The sequence below is a fragment of the Pyxicephalus adspersus genome, chromosome 6, assembly GCF_032062135.1.
Source record: "Pyxicephalus adspersus chromosome 6, UCB_Pads_2.0, whole genome shotgun sequence".
Taxonomy (NCBI): Eukaryota; Metazoa; Chordata; class Amphibia; order Anura; family Pyxicephalidae; genus Pyxicephalus; species Pyxicephalus adspersus.
Window position 1 is genome coordinate 36,731,027 of NC_092863.1, and position 14,821 is coordinate 36,745,847.

At 37.9% G+C, this 14,821-nt stretch overlaps 1 protein-coding gene across 4 annotated transcripts in view; it reads right to left on the bottom strand.

Moving 5' to 3' along the window:
* The window catches only part of MTMR3 (myotubularin related protein 3), a 60,611-nt gene that overhangs the window by 27,993 nt on the left and 17,797 nt on the right, over positions 1-14,821 (bottom strand). For all 4 annotated transcript variants that reach the window (XM_072415280.1, XM_072415279.1, XM_072415282.1 and 1 more), the window contains exons 2-7: positions 13,851-14,011; positions 6,206-6,273; positions 4,761-4,841; positions 4,566-4,655; positions 4,367-4,483; positions 1,261-1,343 (exon numbers count right to left, since the gene is read on the bottom strand). In XM_072415280.1, the coding sequence (XP_072271381.1) occupies positions 1,261-1,343; positions 4,367-4,483; positions 4,566-4,655; positions 4,761-4,763 (293 nt within the window). In that variant the 5' untranslated portion in view covers positions 4,764-4,841; positions 6,206-6,273; positions 13,851-14,011. The remainder of the gene's footprint in view (positions 1-1,260; positions 1,344-4,366; positions 4,484-4,565; positions 4,656-4,760; positions 4,842-6,205; positions 6,274-13,850; positions 14,012-14,821) is intronic.

Consider the following 14,821-nt stretch of genomic DNA (forward strand, 5'->3'; position numbering starts at 1 on the left):
CCTGTACCAGTGGACAGCATGACTGGCTAAATTGGCGTAAAGCAGCAATGCCATTTGCAATCCTGATGGTGTGGAGAGAACCGCGAGACCATCTAATCGACTGCTATTTTTGCCATGTCAACAAGTGGATTCTCAGGTAAAACCAAGAACAAAATTGTAATTCCCAGCCTTGATTTTGCGATTAGGCCTGTTCCCCACGATGATTCATTGCCAGTTCCGCATGATGGACTTGCTTCTGTAGAAGGTGATGAGGAATGCGCTGGAGTTGCAGCCAGTTACAACCCTGAATCATCTAAACCTGACTACGTGGCCGATGAAGATTCAGAACCAAGAACTTTTATGGTTCAAGGCTAAAACAGATGCACTTGCTTGCAAAGGGTGTAACTGTAACTCACTACAGAAAACAAAATCATAACTTGACAACTAGTGATGGCTCACTGTGCTACTGTCATAATATAAATGCACGCTAACAGTTTGTCACAAGAGCATGTCCCATGTGAATGGCGTATCTCCATTGATTTCCCTAAAAAGATGCTTGAAGGCAGTCTTACTGCATAATGGTATATTCAAAGCAAGTTTACCGATTGCCCATTCCGTTAACCTAAAGGAGTCCTATGACAACAAGAAGTTACTACTTGAAGCAATCCCATATAAAACACACCAGGGGAACATCTGTGGGGATCTAAAGGTCATTGGCTTGCTGATGGGAATGCAAGGAGGATTCACAAAATATTGCCGTTTCCTATGCCCGTGGGACAGCCAATGTACAGGAGACCATATGTCAAGAGTGATTGGCCACCAGGAGATACCTATAAGCCCGGAGCAAGTGTCAAGTTTCTGTCTCTGGTTGATCGGCATAAAATATTTCTGCCACCTCTCCATATCAAGTTAGGCTTGAAGAACCTTTGTAAATGCCATGGTACATCAAACTCCATGGGTTTTTAGTACCTTGTTGAGAAGTTTCCAAACAAAAACACTGCAAAAATGAAGGAAGGAATATTTATGGGGCCACAGATCAAGTCTGTTTTGCAGGATGATGCAAAAAACTAGCAGGAGTCTGATGTCAAATAACAAAAAAGGGATGGGGAGAAACAGCAGGAGTCAGGGAAAATTTCTCTTTCTCCCAAACAGGACAGCCAGAAGACAGGTTTGGACTACTCAAGGAAATAGGATAACAATCAGTACTTAAATCCTACTAGACAAACTTGTAACATGTAAATACGTTTTTGTAAACCAGACAGATTAGCACATAAAATGTACCTGATTACTTTGCAGTCCTTGCATGTCAAATGAACTTGAAAGGGATCCCTGCACTCTACTGATTCTATCAGCTGCAAAGGAACCTGTTGTCATAAATAACAAAATACAAAACATTAAAACTTAGCACTTAATAATTCAAAATGTGCTTTTTTTTGGAAGGATATAATATTTTATGCCTATCTGAACCAAAGTTCATTTGTACCAGAGATATTTAAAAGAATATCCAAGTACAAAACAAACTATTACTTGTGTTCACATTTAAGCAGCTTGGTAATGCCAAGTCACGTCTGCCATTCCATGTCAATGTCTCAAATCCAGATAACAAATGGTTTACATACACAAAAGGAAGTATAAATGTAATGTATCATATTCACATATTGGTACATGGATACCCAATGGCTTTATTCTTACATCACAGCAAGGCTTTTTTGGGAATAGTTTTACCAAGCATTACGTGTGTGTGTGTGTTTTAATGAACACCTAGAAGTGGTTTAATTTAAAACTGAAAGAAAACTTGATAAGCACTGAGGTGAGGGAAACCAAGGAAAGTCTATAGATAAGAAATTCATTTAAGTTGTGTAATGTCTTTTTTTTTGGCCCAGAAATTTAACCAGTTAACTGCAGACTTCTTTATTTTAAATATTGTGTGTTCTTATGATGGGCATTGAAGGGTATTAGGAACACTGCCCTATTTTGATGTCTTAACAGACATCAGATATTAAAAAAAAATTTTTTTCACATCACTGCATAACTACAATTTTGCTACTGGGAATAACACATGATTTATATGATATCGAGTGTGCTGATTCCAAATCTGAACTCAGAATTTGCCTCACGTAGAGATTTTAAGTTATAGGCATGCTATAGCTATTCAAATGGTTGGTAATTGGGTAATGTATTTTTACATGGGAACATTATAACAGTTGCAGCTACCACTATGCCTGCTGCCGCCTCAGCTGAATCACGTCCTCTGGTGGCATGCATGTTCCAGCAGCGGCTGGGCAAGTCATTGAGCTGACGTCAGAAATAGGTATATATAAGGTGAGAAGGCCCAAGGGCTTGTCTGTAGTGTAAAACCATAATTTTGGATGATATTACAGCTAGGCCATAATGAGTCCGTTTTGAGCTAGATGAGTAGGCGCAGCTGAGTTAATAAACTGGACAATTTTTGCTACATTTGTGGCAAATATACACTGTGATCAACGCAGGAACCTAACCAAGAGGATGAGATTTGCTTACAAGTATTACTTTGGATGTGAAATTGGAGATCAGGATAAAAGTTGGGCACCTCATATCTGCTGTCAGGTGTGTTACATTGGCCTAACACAATGGTTGAATGGGAAAAGGAATAAAAGGCCTTTTGTGGTGCCTATGGTTTGGCGTGAACCAAAAGACTATCACTCGGATTGCGACTTCTGCATGAGTAAAATTGCTGGGTTTTTGAAGAAGACCAAGTCAAAAATCGTCTATCCTGATTGTGAATATGCTCTGAAGCCGGTGCCACATGGTGCAGAGAATCCAGTGCCAGTCCCTCCTACATCTGTTGTTCCTGTCAGTGGCATGTTGGATGAGGAACAGATGGATGATGTTGATGTTAATGAATGTTATGAACCCCAAATTAGAAGAGGGTAAGCCAAATTTTTTAGGCCAATCAGATTTAGATGATCTAGTAGGAGACCTTTCTTTGTCAAAAGAGAAGTCTGAACTGCTAGCCTCCAGATTAAAAGGAGTGGAGTTTGCTACAAAAAGGAACAACAACTTCACACTTTCGTGATCGTCAGGGGTTATTACAAGCTGGAAAATGATATTTGCTTCTGTACCGACGTGAGCGGTCTTGATGATGGAGTTAAGTTGCGAGTACATACCAGAGCAGTGGAGATTGTTCAGAGACTCCAGCAAAGCAAGTTTGAAAGCTGTATTGCTGCATAAAGGTAAGGAAATGAAATAGACATACAAATCCATGGAGGTAATTTTGAAATTGATGAACTATTCAGAACACAAGTGGAACGTTTGTGGTGACCTAAAGGTGGTGGCACTCCTTCTTGGCCTGCAATTTGGATATACAACATTTATGTGCATTCTGTGCCTGTGGAATAGTCGTGATGACAGCAACCATTACAAAGTGAAAGAATGGCCACCAGACCAGTACAATTCATTGATCCACAAGAAGTTTACCTTCCGCCACTTCATATTAAACTTGGTTTAATGAAAAACTTTTGACGCTGCAATGGATCGTGATAATATGGGTTTTCAGTATATGAAGGACAGACAAGTTTGGGAAAAGTTATAACAGATGCTAAACTGAAAGCAGGCATTTTTGTTGGTCCCCAAATACGCAATTTGATGCGTGATGTCACATTCAGAGACAAGCTCAACCCACTTGAACTTGCTACTTTTGTCATCTGTGCTAGTTGCACAAAACTTTCTGGGCAACCAGCGAGCTGAAAACAACGCTAAACTTGTGAACAACATGCTAACAACAAACCATCAACTTGGCTGCTGAATGTCAATTCTAAAATAATTTATTACATTTCAATCTGGACTTCTTCCCACAAAATTTGGGTGATGCGAGTGATGAACAAGGGGAGAGGTTCTACCAGGACATTTCTGTTATGGAAACAACAGTGCGGTGCAACCCCGACATGATGGGCGACTACTACTGGTTTCTGAAACGGGAGACAGTGGAGAGCCACAAACCCAAAAGCAAGTGCCTGAAACACTTCTGAAGTGTACATGTGTGTTGAACAAGGACTGAATTATGTGTAATTGTATATGTTGTTGCAACATAAAACTAAGTTTTGGAATGTCATGGAACTATGAGGCAAAAGTTAGTTATGTATAGAGATTACACATAACTGTGGAACGTGAGAATGAAGCTAATCATGTCTATATGGTTAATTAACTTAAGATCCGACGTCCTAGGCAGAATAGGATTTCAATTTTGGATTCAGTGCACTTTATTTAGTATAAGAGACATGAATTAGACCAAGTAGCAGACAATATTTATTTTTTTGTGATGCAGTGTATCTATTTTTGATTTGCCAAAAAAACCTATAGCATTCCTATTCTACAGATAAAAACTTTTGTGCAACACAAAGATACCTACATTAATGAATGACTCTTTGTACTTGATGTTAAGACGATAATTGGACAAAGAAATGACTGCGTCTTCTGCTCGCCCAACAAACTCTGTGCTTTCTCCATGCAGTTCCTGGAAAGGAACCTGAATAAATCAAATAACAACAGATAAGTTTGAAAGATATAGAGTAATAAAAACATACGTATGGTATACAAAGTAACCTCACCTGAAGGTTTTCATCCTCACGAATCAACTGCTTACGTGGGAAAATCTGATTGGCTTGAATACACTCTAAGCTGCTCTGACTTTCATCATCCTGAAGGGAAAAAAAAAAAAAGATAGAAGAAAAAGAAAAGCAGTAAATCACTATGCAAGAGAAATGTTTTTATTTAACAACTGTATGCACTGTTAAACATCTCACCATGTTTTATCCAGAACAGATACTGAAAGCAACAGTGGATGACTTTTCTTCTATGAGGCCTCTCCACAAAATCAATTAGTCCTAAAATTTAAAAAGATTTTTTCATGTAATTTATGTAAATTCTAATTAAAGTAAAGCCTGAAATAAAATTATTAAATATATGATTTCATGTAGAATCAAAAGCAAATGAACAAATACTACAAACAAAATGGAAATGTGTATAATACAAGTTTCAATTTTTAAAATAACTAAAAGCAGCATGCAGTCAAACAATCCAAAATAGTGACAAAACTATAAATTCTTACTTTATGAAAAACAGGGGCACGCTACTGCTCTATATACCATTATATAAAATAAGCTATTTCAAGGACTTTTTTTATTCTGACAAAAAGGACGCTACATAACATTTGTATGCTTACAAAACAAAAGTTACACAAATATGCAATAAAAAATGCTATGCAATTCTGCAGTGTTGGCACAGTTTATTTGTATTTGCAACATTTTTACAGACTTCTTTTAACTCCTGTACTCCCTTATAAAACCACAACTTAAAGAGAACTTTCCAAAATTGAGCTTGATCAATTAAAATCTAAATACAAAGCCTTAATACAGAACTGTAATTGGCATTTGTAAGAATGCATATAAATTATTTTCAACTTTTATTAACTTGCAGCCTAACATAAGTGGGCAAAAAGAAATGGTGAGTGTTATGTGGTTGAATTTTTTCCCTGTCAAAGTTAAAAATATCAGCTTAGAGATTTGCTAGGCTATAAAATTCCAAATCTGCCTTGAAATCAAAGTTTATAACCAATACATATAAATTTGTATCCAAGTAATGGAGGCCCTCACACTGCAGTTCCTATTCACTTGTATAGGTGCAGCAGTTCTGACAAACAAAACAAATGTTTACAGGCCCTAAAAACATGTTGACATTTGACAGCTCATTACTTTGAGTGTCAGAAGTCACCACTTACCTCAAGAAAAAATTTCATTAATATCAACTGCCTCAACAAATACACTGCTGGATGACAGGACAGTTGAATATAAAAAAAAAATAATTAGGTCAACACCATTTCTTTATCCTGATTTTTCTTAAAGATCATTTACAACTGCTTCTCTAAAAGGTAATCATGGGAATATGAGACGTCTATTAACCAGATGGTTTATGCAGGGCTGTGGAGTCAAAGACAGAGGTTAGACAGAGGAGTCCAAAGCCCTGGTCGTAAACACCAATATACTGCCACAGCCATCTCTGGATGGCAAACTGCATGGGTCATCAATCAGATGTTTTTGACTATGAGACAATGGTGACGATTTCTCTGGTAAGTACAATCTGTGGGTATTTTCCTGATTTGCCCCCCTTACTCATCCTTCCAACATAAAAAGTGTCACACTCAGCAAACGCATGCTAGGACCCTCTAAAGTCTACCAACAGCTTATCTCACCTCTGTGTGAATGAATTTCCCTGCTGGGAAGTGTGAATATTCTTCAATACATCTTATCTTTGCTTGATCTAAAAGAAATAAAAAAAATTCAAGTTAGAATTTTGTAAGGAAAAAGCAGAAGTCAGAGCTGGACATACCAATGACTATCACAGATATTCTGTAAAATTTGTGACAGTCATTCCATGTTAGGATTTTGTTTTTTTGCAATGGCAGTGGAATGACATGAGGTAAGATCAGGAGGGACCGGGCCTCAAAGTTAAATCTGCCAACCTCCATGCAATATCAAATCATTCAAGGCCATCCTCATGCAGCACTGTAACAGCAATGGGCCAATCAACACTAACCCCATGGAAAGTCCAAAGTCCTGTGTTACAAATTCAGCAAAAGAATATTGGGAAAATAAAAGTCTAGTCGGACAGCCCTTGCATTGAATAGAATAAATATGTACCAATACTGCTCTCATTAACCACCTGGCCGTTAAGCCCGAGGATGCTCGGGGTAAAAACTTTTGCAATTTTCGTTAACCCCGAGTTTTTCTCACCAGGTGGTTAAATGTAAACAAATGTTATATTGCAATCCGATTGTCATATATTGTACATGCAGAAATCCTGCATTGTGCTGTGCACATCACTCGGGACGATGAGTCATCTTCCAGGTGATGCGATTGGTGATGTATGGGGGTGTGTCAGGGAGGGAAATTTAAAAGCAGAGTACAATGTAATCTGCTTTTAAATGGTTTTTACAGTACAAAAACACCACACAACATGAAATAAAAATAAAAGTACATTTTTAATTTTAGATTACATTGTTGTCTTTCATTATTGTTTTAAATTATTATTTATATTTATGTATTATATTGAAATTTATGATTTTAATATAATAAATATAATTATCATACCCGGGAGTTAATCCTAAGAATTACAAGCCCACAATATAAACAAAAATTTCTATGCAAAAAAAAAAAATAGGATAGGATTTTATTAAAAGTACATTTTTTTTTTTTTTTACATAAAATTTGTGGTTTTCAACTTTTTTTTATATTCATGATATCTACTAGACCCTTGTTCGGACATATTTCTGTAAGTTACAGGTCTAAAATGTAAAAAAAAAAAAAAAATTTCATGAAAAACAGTGTAACGCTTTTGGTACAGAAATCTAGACATCAGTGTAATGCCCAGGTGGTTAAGACGTATTCTAACAAATACCATAATAATATTTACAAAATTATTCAATGCGCCTGCTGTGAAAAGATATGTGTTAGCAGATTATTTGGTTTTAGAATTAACATCTATTAACTATAGACACCGAAAATAAATCCATTTATCAATTTTGATAGGGCAGAATAGATGCAATTATCCATCTTGGAAGCCAATCATGTGCAAACTGGTTCTAAAAATACTTTATCTGGATAAGGCACATGGAGGACATTAAACATGGGATTTTAATGTAGTGTAGCTAATTTTATTACACAAACCGGTTAGCCAAGGTAAAGTGCCTCAAGATTGCTCAGTTTTACACAACAGCGATTGCTCAACAGCACAATATGGAAAAAGTTGTTCTAAAAATGTGAATAACTTTGAGAAAGGGATACACTGATCTTGCTAGGTTAAGAGCCTAAGGATTTACAAGACAGATCATGTCTAAACACAACTAATTTGTTTCTAAAAGGACTGTATTATCTTCTGGGGGTGGGGACACAATATAGCGTTCATAATAATCATTGCTAGAGTTTCCTATATCCTAAATTTATAGAACTTTTTATGTATTTATTACTATTTTTCCACACAATTGCTAATTTTGTCATTAGATTAGACAAGAAGAAAGTATTGCTTATCCCTACAGCATGCACACAACTGGCTGTGTTATCTAGACCTGGAATATTAGTATTACTACCTTCAGTAGAGGTCACATATCTTCTAGACAACACCATTTACAAGATGGCATCCTACACCATCATGTTTAAAAAGTCCACACCCCTTGTTTTATGAGTTTTCAAATGACGATCATAAAATCCATTGAAAGAACAGAAACTGCAAGAAAGTTCGGAAGATGAGAGATCCATATTGCAACCACACAGTTGTTTACCATTTACCCGTCATCCATGGGGATAAATTCACAGCCACCATGCTGAAGCAGCACATAAACATTGTCTCTATTAACTTCCAACACAACAAATACATTTTCTTACTCTTAAAACTAACAGAGACCTGAACGATTCTAAGTATCTTTTAATACAGGTTGTGAGTATAACAACTTGCATATACACTTTAATTCGAGAGAGGGAGAGGGAGAGGGAGAGAGAGAGGGGGAGAGAGAGAGAGAGAGGGAGAGAGAGAGGGAGACTTATGAAGACAATACTTCAAAGAACTAGTAAGACGAACTCCTTTACAATGTTGTGCTTAGATTAGTTATACTTTAAGTTAACTTTTGCTTTTTCACCATGGCACAAGGAGAGTTCTATATTAAGGCAGAGGTGCAGATTTGCGAACCAGACTCTCTTTTACACAGAGCCAACCACAGCAAATTTGTGAAAGAGTAAAGCAGAAACCAGACGAACTTGAAGGGAGTCTTTTCTCAGAAACTTTAGGGAGTATGGCGGTGTTTCTATAAAAACAGTAAAAGGGATCAGTAACATGTGACATCTCTATTTTATTTCTGTTTTCCGTAATAAAAGGAACATTTGCCAAGAAAGTACCATAGGTAAAGCCATGAAATGTATGCTCAGCAACTGCTGTCCTTGCTTCAATAGTCACAGTTACTGGAACAAGTATCTATTGAAGTGCTGGATACCGCATAAAATAGTAAAACATGGAAAAGGATGACAAATCATTAGCCATTAAAAGGATGTTCAAAACAGCTTACATTAAAGATGAGTGGGGCCCTTTTCCCCCTAAACATCATCAAAAGCATTTTATATAGCTGAAATATTCTCAGTTTATAGCAGCAATAACAGTGAGCTTCGAGCCAGCAGAAAGACAGAAACTCATGTGTGCAGCAGGTGACTGTCACACCTCCAGTGACGTAACTCAGGAAAGTAAGCAATAAACAATGTCAGGTATTCATTGCATAGCTGGAGGATGAACCATCTGGAATGCCAGGAGAACATGAAAAGGAGGAGGCAGGGAATGCAGGACAATAAGCAATGTGAGCAAGACAGAGCAAATGTCTCAATAAAAGCACCTGCCACCTCCACAAGATAAAAAAACAAAAATAAAAAAAAACTTGAACCTTCATAATAAATCTGCAGATCCTCATACCATCAATAACATTTACCAAATCCAAGATTCCTACAAAGTCAAATTAGGTGATATCAAAATTCCATATATAAAGCGGACCTATACTGAAATATTACATAAGCGGCCATTGCTGAACTGGTCGTAAAAAATACTTCCTGGTTGCTGTTCTGATCCTGTGCCTTAATCATTTCTGATTTACTGATCCAGAATGGGTATGCAGCCCAGGTGGGCTCCAGACTTGCTTGCAAAAACCACACAATTACCTGCTCTCAAGCTCCCCTTTCCAAATATGCAAAATTTGATGTGTAGTTGAGGCGATGTTCTTCCCCTGTGCAGCCAGAAGCAACTTTTCAGGAACCCCACAATGGGAACAAGGATGAGCCTCTAGTAGAACACTGCAGTCAACTACATGTAATAAATAGCCTGCAATCAGATATTGTTACACAGTTACCTGCTTGCTTGCTTTGCTTGTTCCTGGTAAGTGACTAGGTACACAATTCCAATAATTATCGTTAGAAAACTAACGATTACGACTGATCAACGATTATACACGATTATACTTGAACGATTGTATTGTGCACGATTCTGTAAATGCTGCAACGATAGGATCGTTCAAATATAATCCACCAAATAGTGTACACACGCTAGATACGATCGTTTGAACAATGCAGAAAGTGACATGTAAAGGAGAAAGTGTATTGCAGAAACATGCACAATCACTGAACGACCATACACATGATAGAGAGAACAATCGCCGGCCAGTCAGATGCGCCGAGATGGTCATTCATTTACAACGACAATGCTCATTCGTCGGCGTTGTTGGTCAGTCGTTGGTCGCCTTTTTTGTGAACGATTTTCGGCCGATCGGTCTTTCGTCGTTCATTTCCAACAATAATTATTGGAAGTGTGTACGCAGCTTAAAACTACTCAAAACAAAACTTTAGCTTTACATCCATGAATTTTAACTCATTCCACCATAAGGAACAGCTTCAGCTCTTGGATGTTGGAGGGTTTCTGCACATTAACAGTTCACTTTAGGTCTTTCCACAACATTTTAAATGCATTAAGGTTAGGCTTTTGACCTGGCCAATCTGGAATATTCACTTTATTCTTCTTTAATCATTCTTTGGTAGAATGACTAGCGTGCTTAGGATCATTGTCTTGTTGCATGACACACGGTCTCCTGAGATTTACTTCGTATACAGAGGTCTTGACATCTTCCATTAGAATTCCCTGATATCATTCAAAATTCATTGCTCCATCAACAATGGAAAGCCGTCAAGGCCCACATGCAGCAAAACACTCCCATCACCATGTTTCACAAAAGGATAGGGTTCTTGTGCTAAAATGTAGTGTTTTTCTTTCTCCAAAGGTCTATTTTGGCTTCATTTGTCCACAAAACATTCTTCCAGTAACCTTCTGGTTTCTCCACACAATCTTTAGTAAACTGAATACAGCATGCAATATTTTTCAGGGAGAGCAGTGGCTTTCTCCTTGCTACTCTGTCATATGCATCATTGCTGTTCGGTGTTCTCCTGATGGTGCACTCATGATCAAAATTCGCAGATGTGAGACAGCCCCTTTAGTTGCTTAGAAGTTACCTTAGATTGCTAAGGTAACTTCTAAGCAACTAAGAAAGTAAAACCTTTACCAGCATAAACAACTCTTTTTCGGAGGTCGATAGACACCTTTTTTAAACAAGGACACAACAGATTTGTGGATGTGGATGTGCGATCAGGTTTGCTGGTTCCCTGTTCTTTAAATAAAACTGGGTCTCTCACTCACACCTGATTGTCTACCTATTGATCGAAAACCCCAGACTCTGATTTCACCTATAAATTATGACAATCCTAAGGGTTATTATATACAGATGCAGATATGCGTTTGGATATTTTCTTTTTTCTTCATTCGTTGAATTGGTTTTCTTCAAAAAAAATTTTAGGTTAAATTTTTTTAAGAATTTACAAAAATTGGGTTCAAGTATCACTGTATGCACTTCATCTGTAACTAGGAGGGGGTGCAGAGAAGTTCCTGGCTTTGCCCCCTTCCAGATATGGGGCAAATGACAGCCTAATATCTTAGTATGTAACTGTGCAAATATCAGGTCTTTGCAATTCTTGGGTTTGTTTTCACCACTATCCTAGACATGTGCAAGCTTTCAGCGAAATGGGTGCCAAAATGTTTAAACAGTGATCAGAAGGAACGAGTTGAAGCATCCAAAGCCGTTTTGGCCCATTTTGAAGCTGCACAAAACTTTTTGGACAGGTTACTGACCGAGGATGAAACCTGACTCCGTTTTCTGGGACAAAGACGGTATTCTGTTGGTGAACTACCTACCTCAGGCCCCCAATATCACCGGACAGTATTATGCTAGCCTCCTGGACCAGACGAAGGAGGCAATTAAGACAAAACGCCGTGGAAAGTTGACCAAAGGGATCCTTTTTGCCAAATTGAACACCCTGGGTTTCCAGTTGGTCCACTGTCCCCCCTACTCACCTGACCTGGCCCCCTTCGGACTATTATCTGTTCCTGAGTTTGAAGAAACACGTGAACAAGCAAAGTTTTGAGGGCATTTCTGAGGGCAAAGATGCTGCCGAGGGGTGGTTTGCGGCGCAACCAAAGGACTTTTTTTTTGAATGGTCTAGAAAAGCTGCAACTTTGCTGTACCAAGTACATCAGTCTCAGAAGAGAATATGTTAAATAAATGTGTTATTTCATAACTCTGGCTCTCTTCTCAGCACCCCCTCATATATGTGCAGCTACTTAGCACCTGCAAAACAATTATGGCTTTTTTTTTCCCCCAAGAGGTGTACTGTGGTTTTTTGACTAACATCTAATATCCTTGGTCCCCATAGATTTTGAGAACCGTTTAACATCAACACATGACAAGACTAGCTCAAAGTCCTACAACAAGTTCAACATTGAAATAGTTTGCCAGCTAACAGATAATTAGAAACACAAACTATGCCTTTTAATCTAACAAGCTTATGGTAACGGTAATAAGACGTTACAGAAGGAATGATAAACACAAGTTAAGATTTTCAGAGAAATGATAGGTCAGAGGATAGAAGAGGGGAAAGGTACACATTTATTACTTCCTTGTTGTGTTGCTGGTATGTACAGCCACTTTATTAGCCATGTCTAGACAAACAGAAACAAGAAGCTTCCCTATGACCGTGATGACAGCTGGTGCTATATGATAAGCGATGTGTTTCTCATTATAGCTACATGGTGTCACGCTATCACCAATGAACAAGCCATCACTGATATGCCAATACATAGAAGGACATGTGACTGCAAACCTGCAATTTAATGTCACTCACAAAACACGATACATACAACTGGCTTTGGAGATTTACAATTGCAGCCAGTAGTATTGGAAAGGACTTCATATTACTATGAAAAATAAAACTAGCCAGGTTGTCAGTAATGTGATGGTACATACAGAGGATATCAGTCGGCGCAGCTCAGGCATTCTATACTGACTGCATGAACACTGCTGGTTTATTACAAACACAATCCACGTAGCACTGTTGTAGAATCATATTCAAAATATGCCTATTGCATCACCGATCAAAACACTTTTAAAGTTGAACATGTAAGCCATGGGCACTGACCTTGCTTTGTAATACCAAGCAAACCTCCAGAAAAAAACAAAAACAAAAGAAAAACTAAATCTGTGGAAACTCCTAACATCATTGCATAGGTCAGTTATCCAACCAGTGTTACTAAATCACATGTGTACTTACACAATGGCAGTCTAATCTAGTGACAAGGAAATTGCTGCAATTGCAAGTAAAAATGGCACAATTCCATAACTTGTACTCTCATTCATAATACAGAAGAATCATTGGCATTGTTATACCTCAGAATGCCCCTTAGTAAAGGATGTGTATAAGTGACAGGCCATCCTACACTGGAGAGAGGTCAAAACTCCTCAGTTGTTTTGGACCAGCAATTCCAAACTCCCTAAAGTATGGTCAGCCTTTTATTGACCTTTATACCATGAAGAAACCCTTTCAGGAATAACTTGCAGGTCGTGTAGGGAACCCTGCTATAATTATATCCAAAGCTCACATTACATTAGCATGTTGGCCAATGGGTAGAATGTCACCCTTACTGATAGCCAAATAGATCACTGGTGTCACTGAAGCAGATCTATCACCAGACTTTTTATGTGATATAAAAAGGCAGAATACCATTTCTTATCAAGCAAAAAAAGTAATTTATCATCCTCCTTGCCCTTCTGTCCTTACCACTACAGTGCTATAGACTGGACGGGAAGCCCAGAGGCTCCTGGGATACTTATGAGAACGGGCATGCACTGGACATACACTGAAAAGTGCTGATCCTACACACGTGCAGTAAATCTAACTTTTTTTTTTATTATTTAGATAAGGATATGTCACCTGATCTCACACCTGCACAGTGAGAGTTTGGCTGATGCAAGCAAAAGCCAGAAGACAACAGAAGAAGGTGGCAGCGCCTGGTAGTTCCTCTGCGTGAGATGATTAAAGAATCCAGGATAGCACGCACCGAATCGAAGCCAGCTGTGGAGGGATCAAGGGCTCTGCAAAAGTAAAGGCAAGTGTCATTTTTTATTTTAATGACAGTTTTGTGATAGGCAGAAACTACTCAGAGATAAAGGAACTCATAGCAACCTCTGGAGAAACCCTAACTGAGAAACAATAAAACAAGTAATTGACAAGACAGCCAAGCAACTAGCATTCTGAAAACTTATGCATTTTCATCAAGACACTTTTACATGAAATGCTATACCAATCTGATAATATGCAGCATTTAAGTACTTTTTTTATTATTATAAACATTACCACTTCTTTTGTCCTTTAAAACATCAAAACGTTTCCACCTAATTGCTAAACGGTTTGCTGATCGATATTATATCATTAAGAAAAGCTGTCAGAGCACCTCAACAGACATGACTCTTTTTTCCCCCTGATAATTGGTCATGCATGATCAATGGGAATTCAATTAAAATGTTAAACTTTCATAAGATATTTTACTGGAAAACATGCGTTGATTGACTTTCTGATTTTCTCAAATTTGTGAAAGGTCTGTCCAATCCCCCTGAAATTTTATCTGACTGATAATTGAACCAGCAAGGTGTGTTTTTAAACTGTATTGAATTAAAAATCATTACTTGAGTCACAATCCACATTTTGTTTCGAACAATGCTAGTAATTGTTCACAATTATGAATTTACAATAATACAATAAGACATTGCAGAGTGTATGTCCAACAAGTAGAAGAATGGCCTACCTATTTAAAAGGGAGACTAAAGCTGCGTACACACGGCAAATTTTTCTCGCCCGATAATCGGTATCGGCCAATTATCGGGCGAAAATCTGCCGTGTGTACA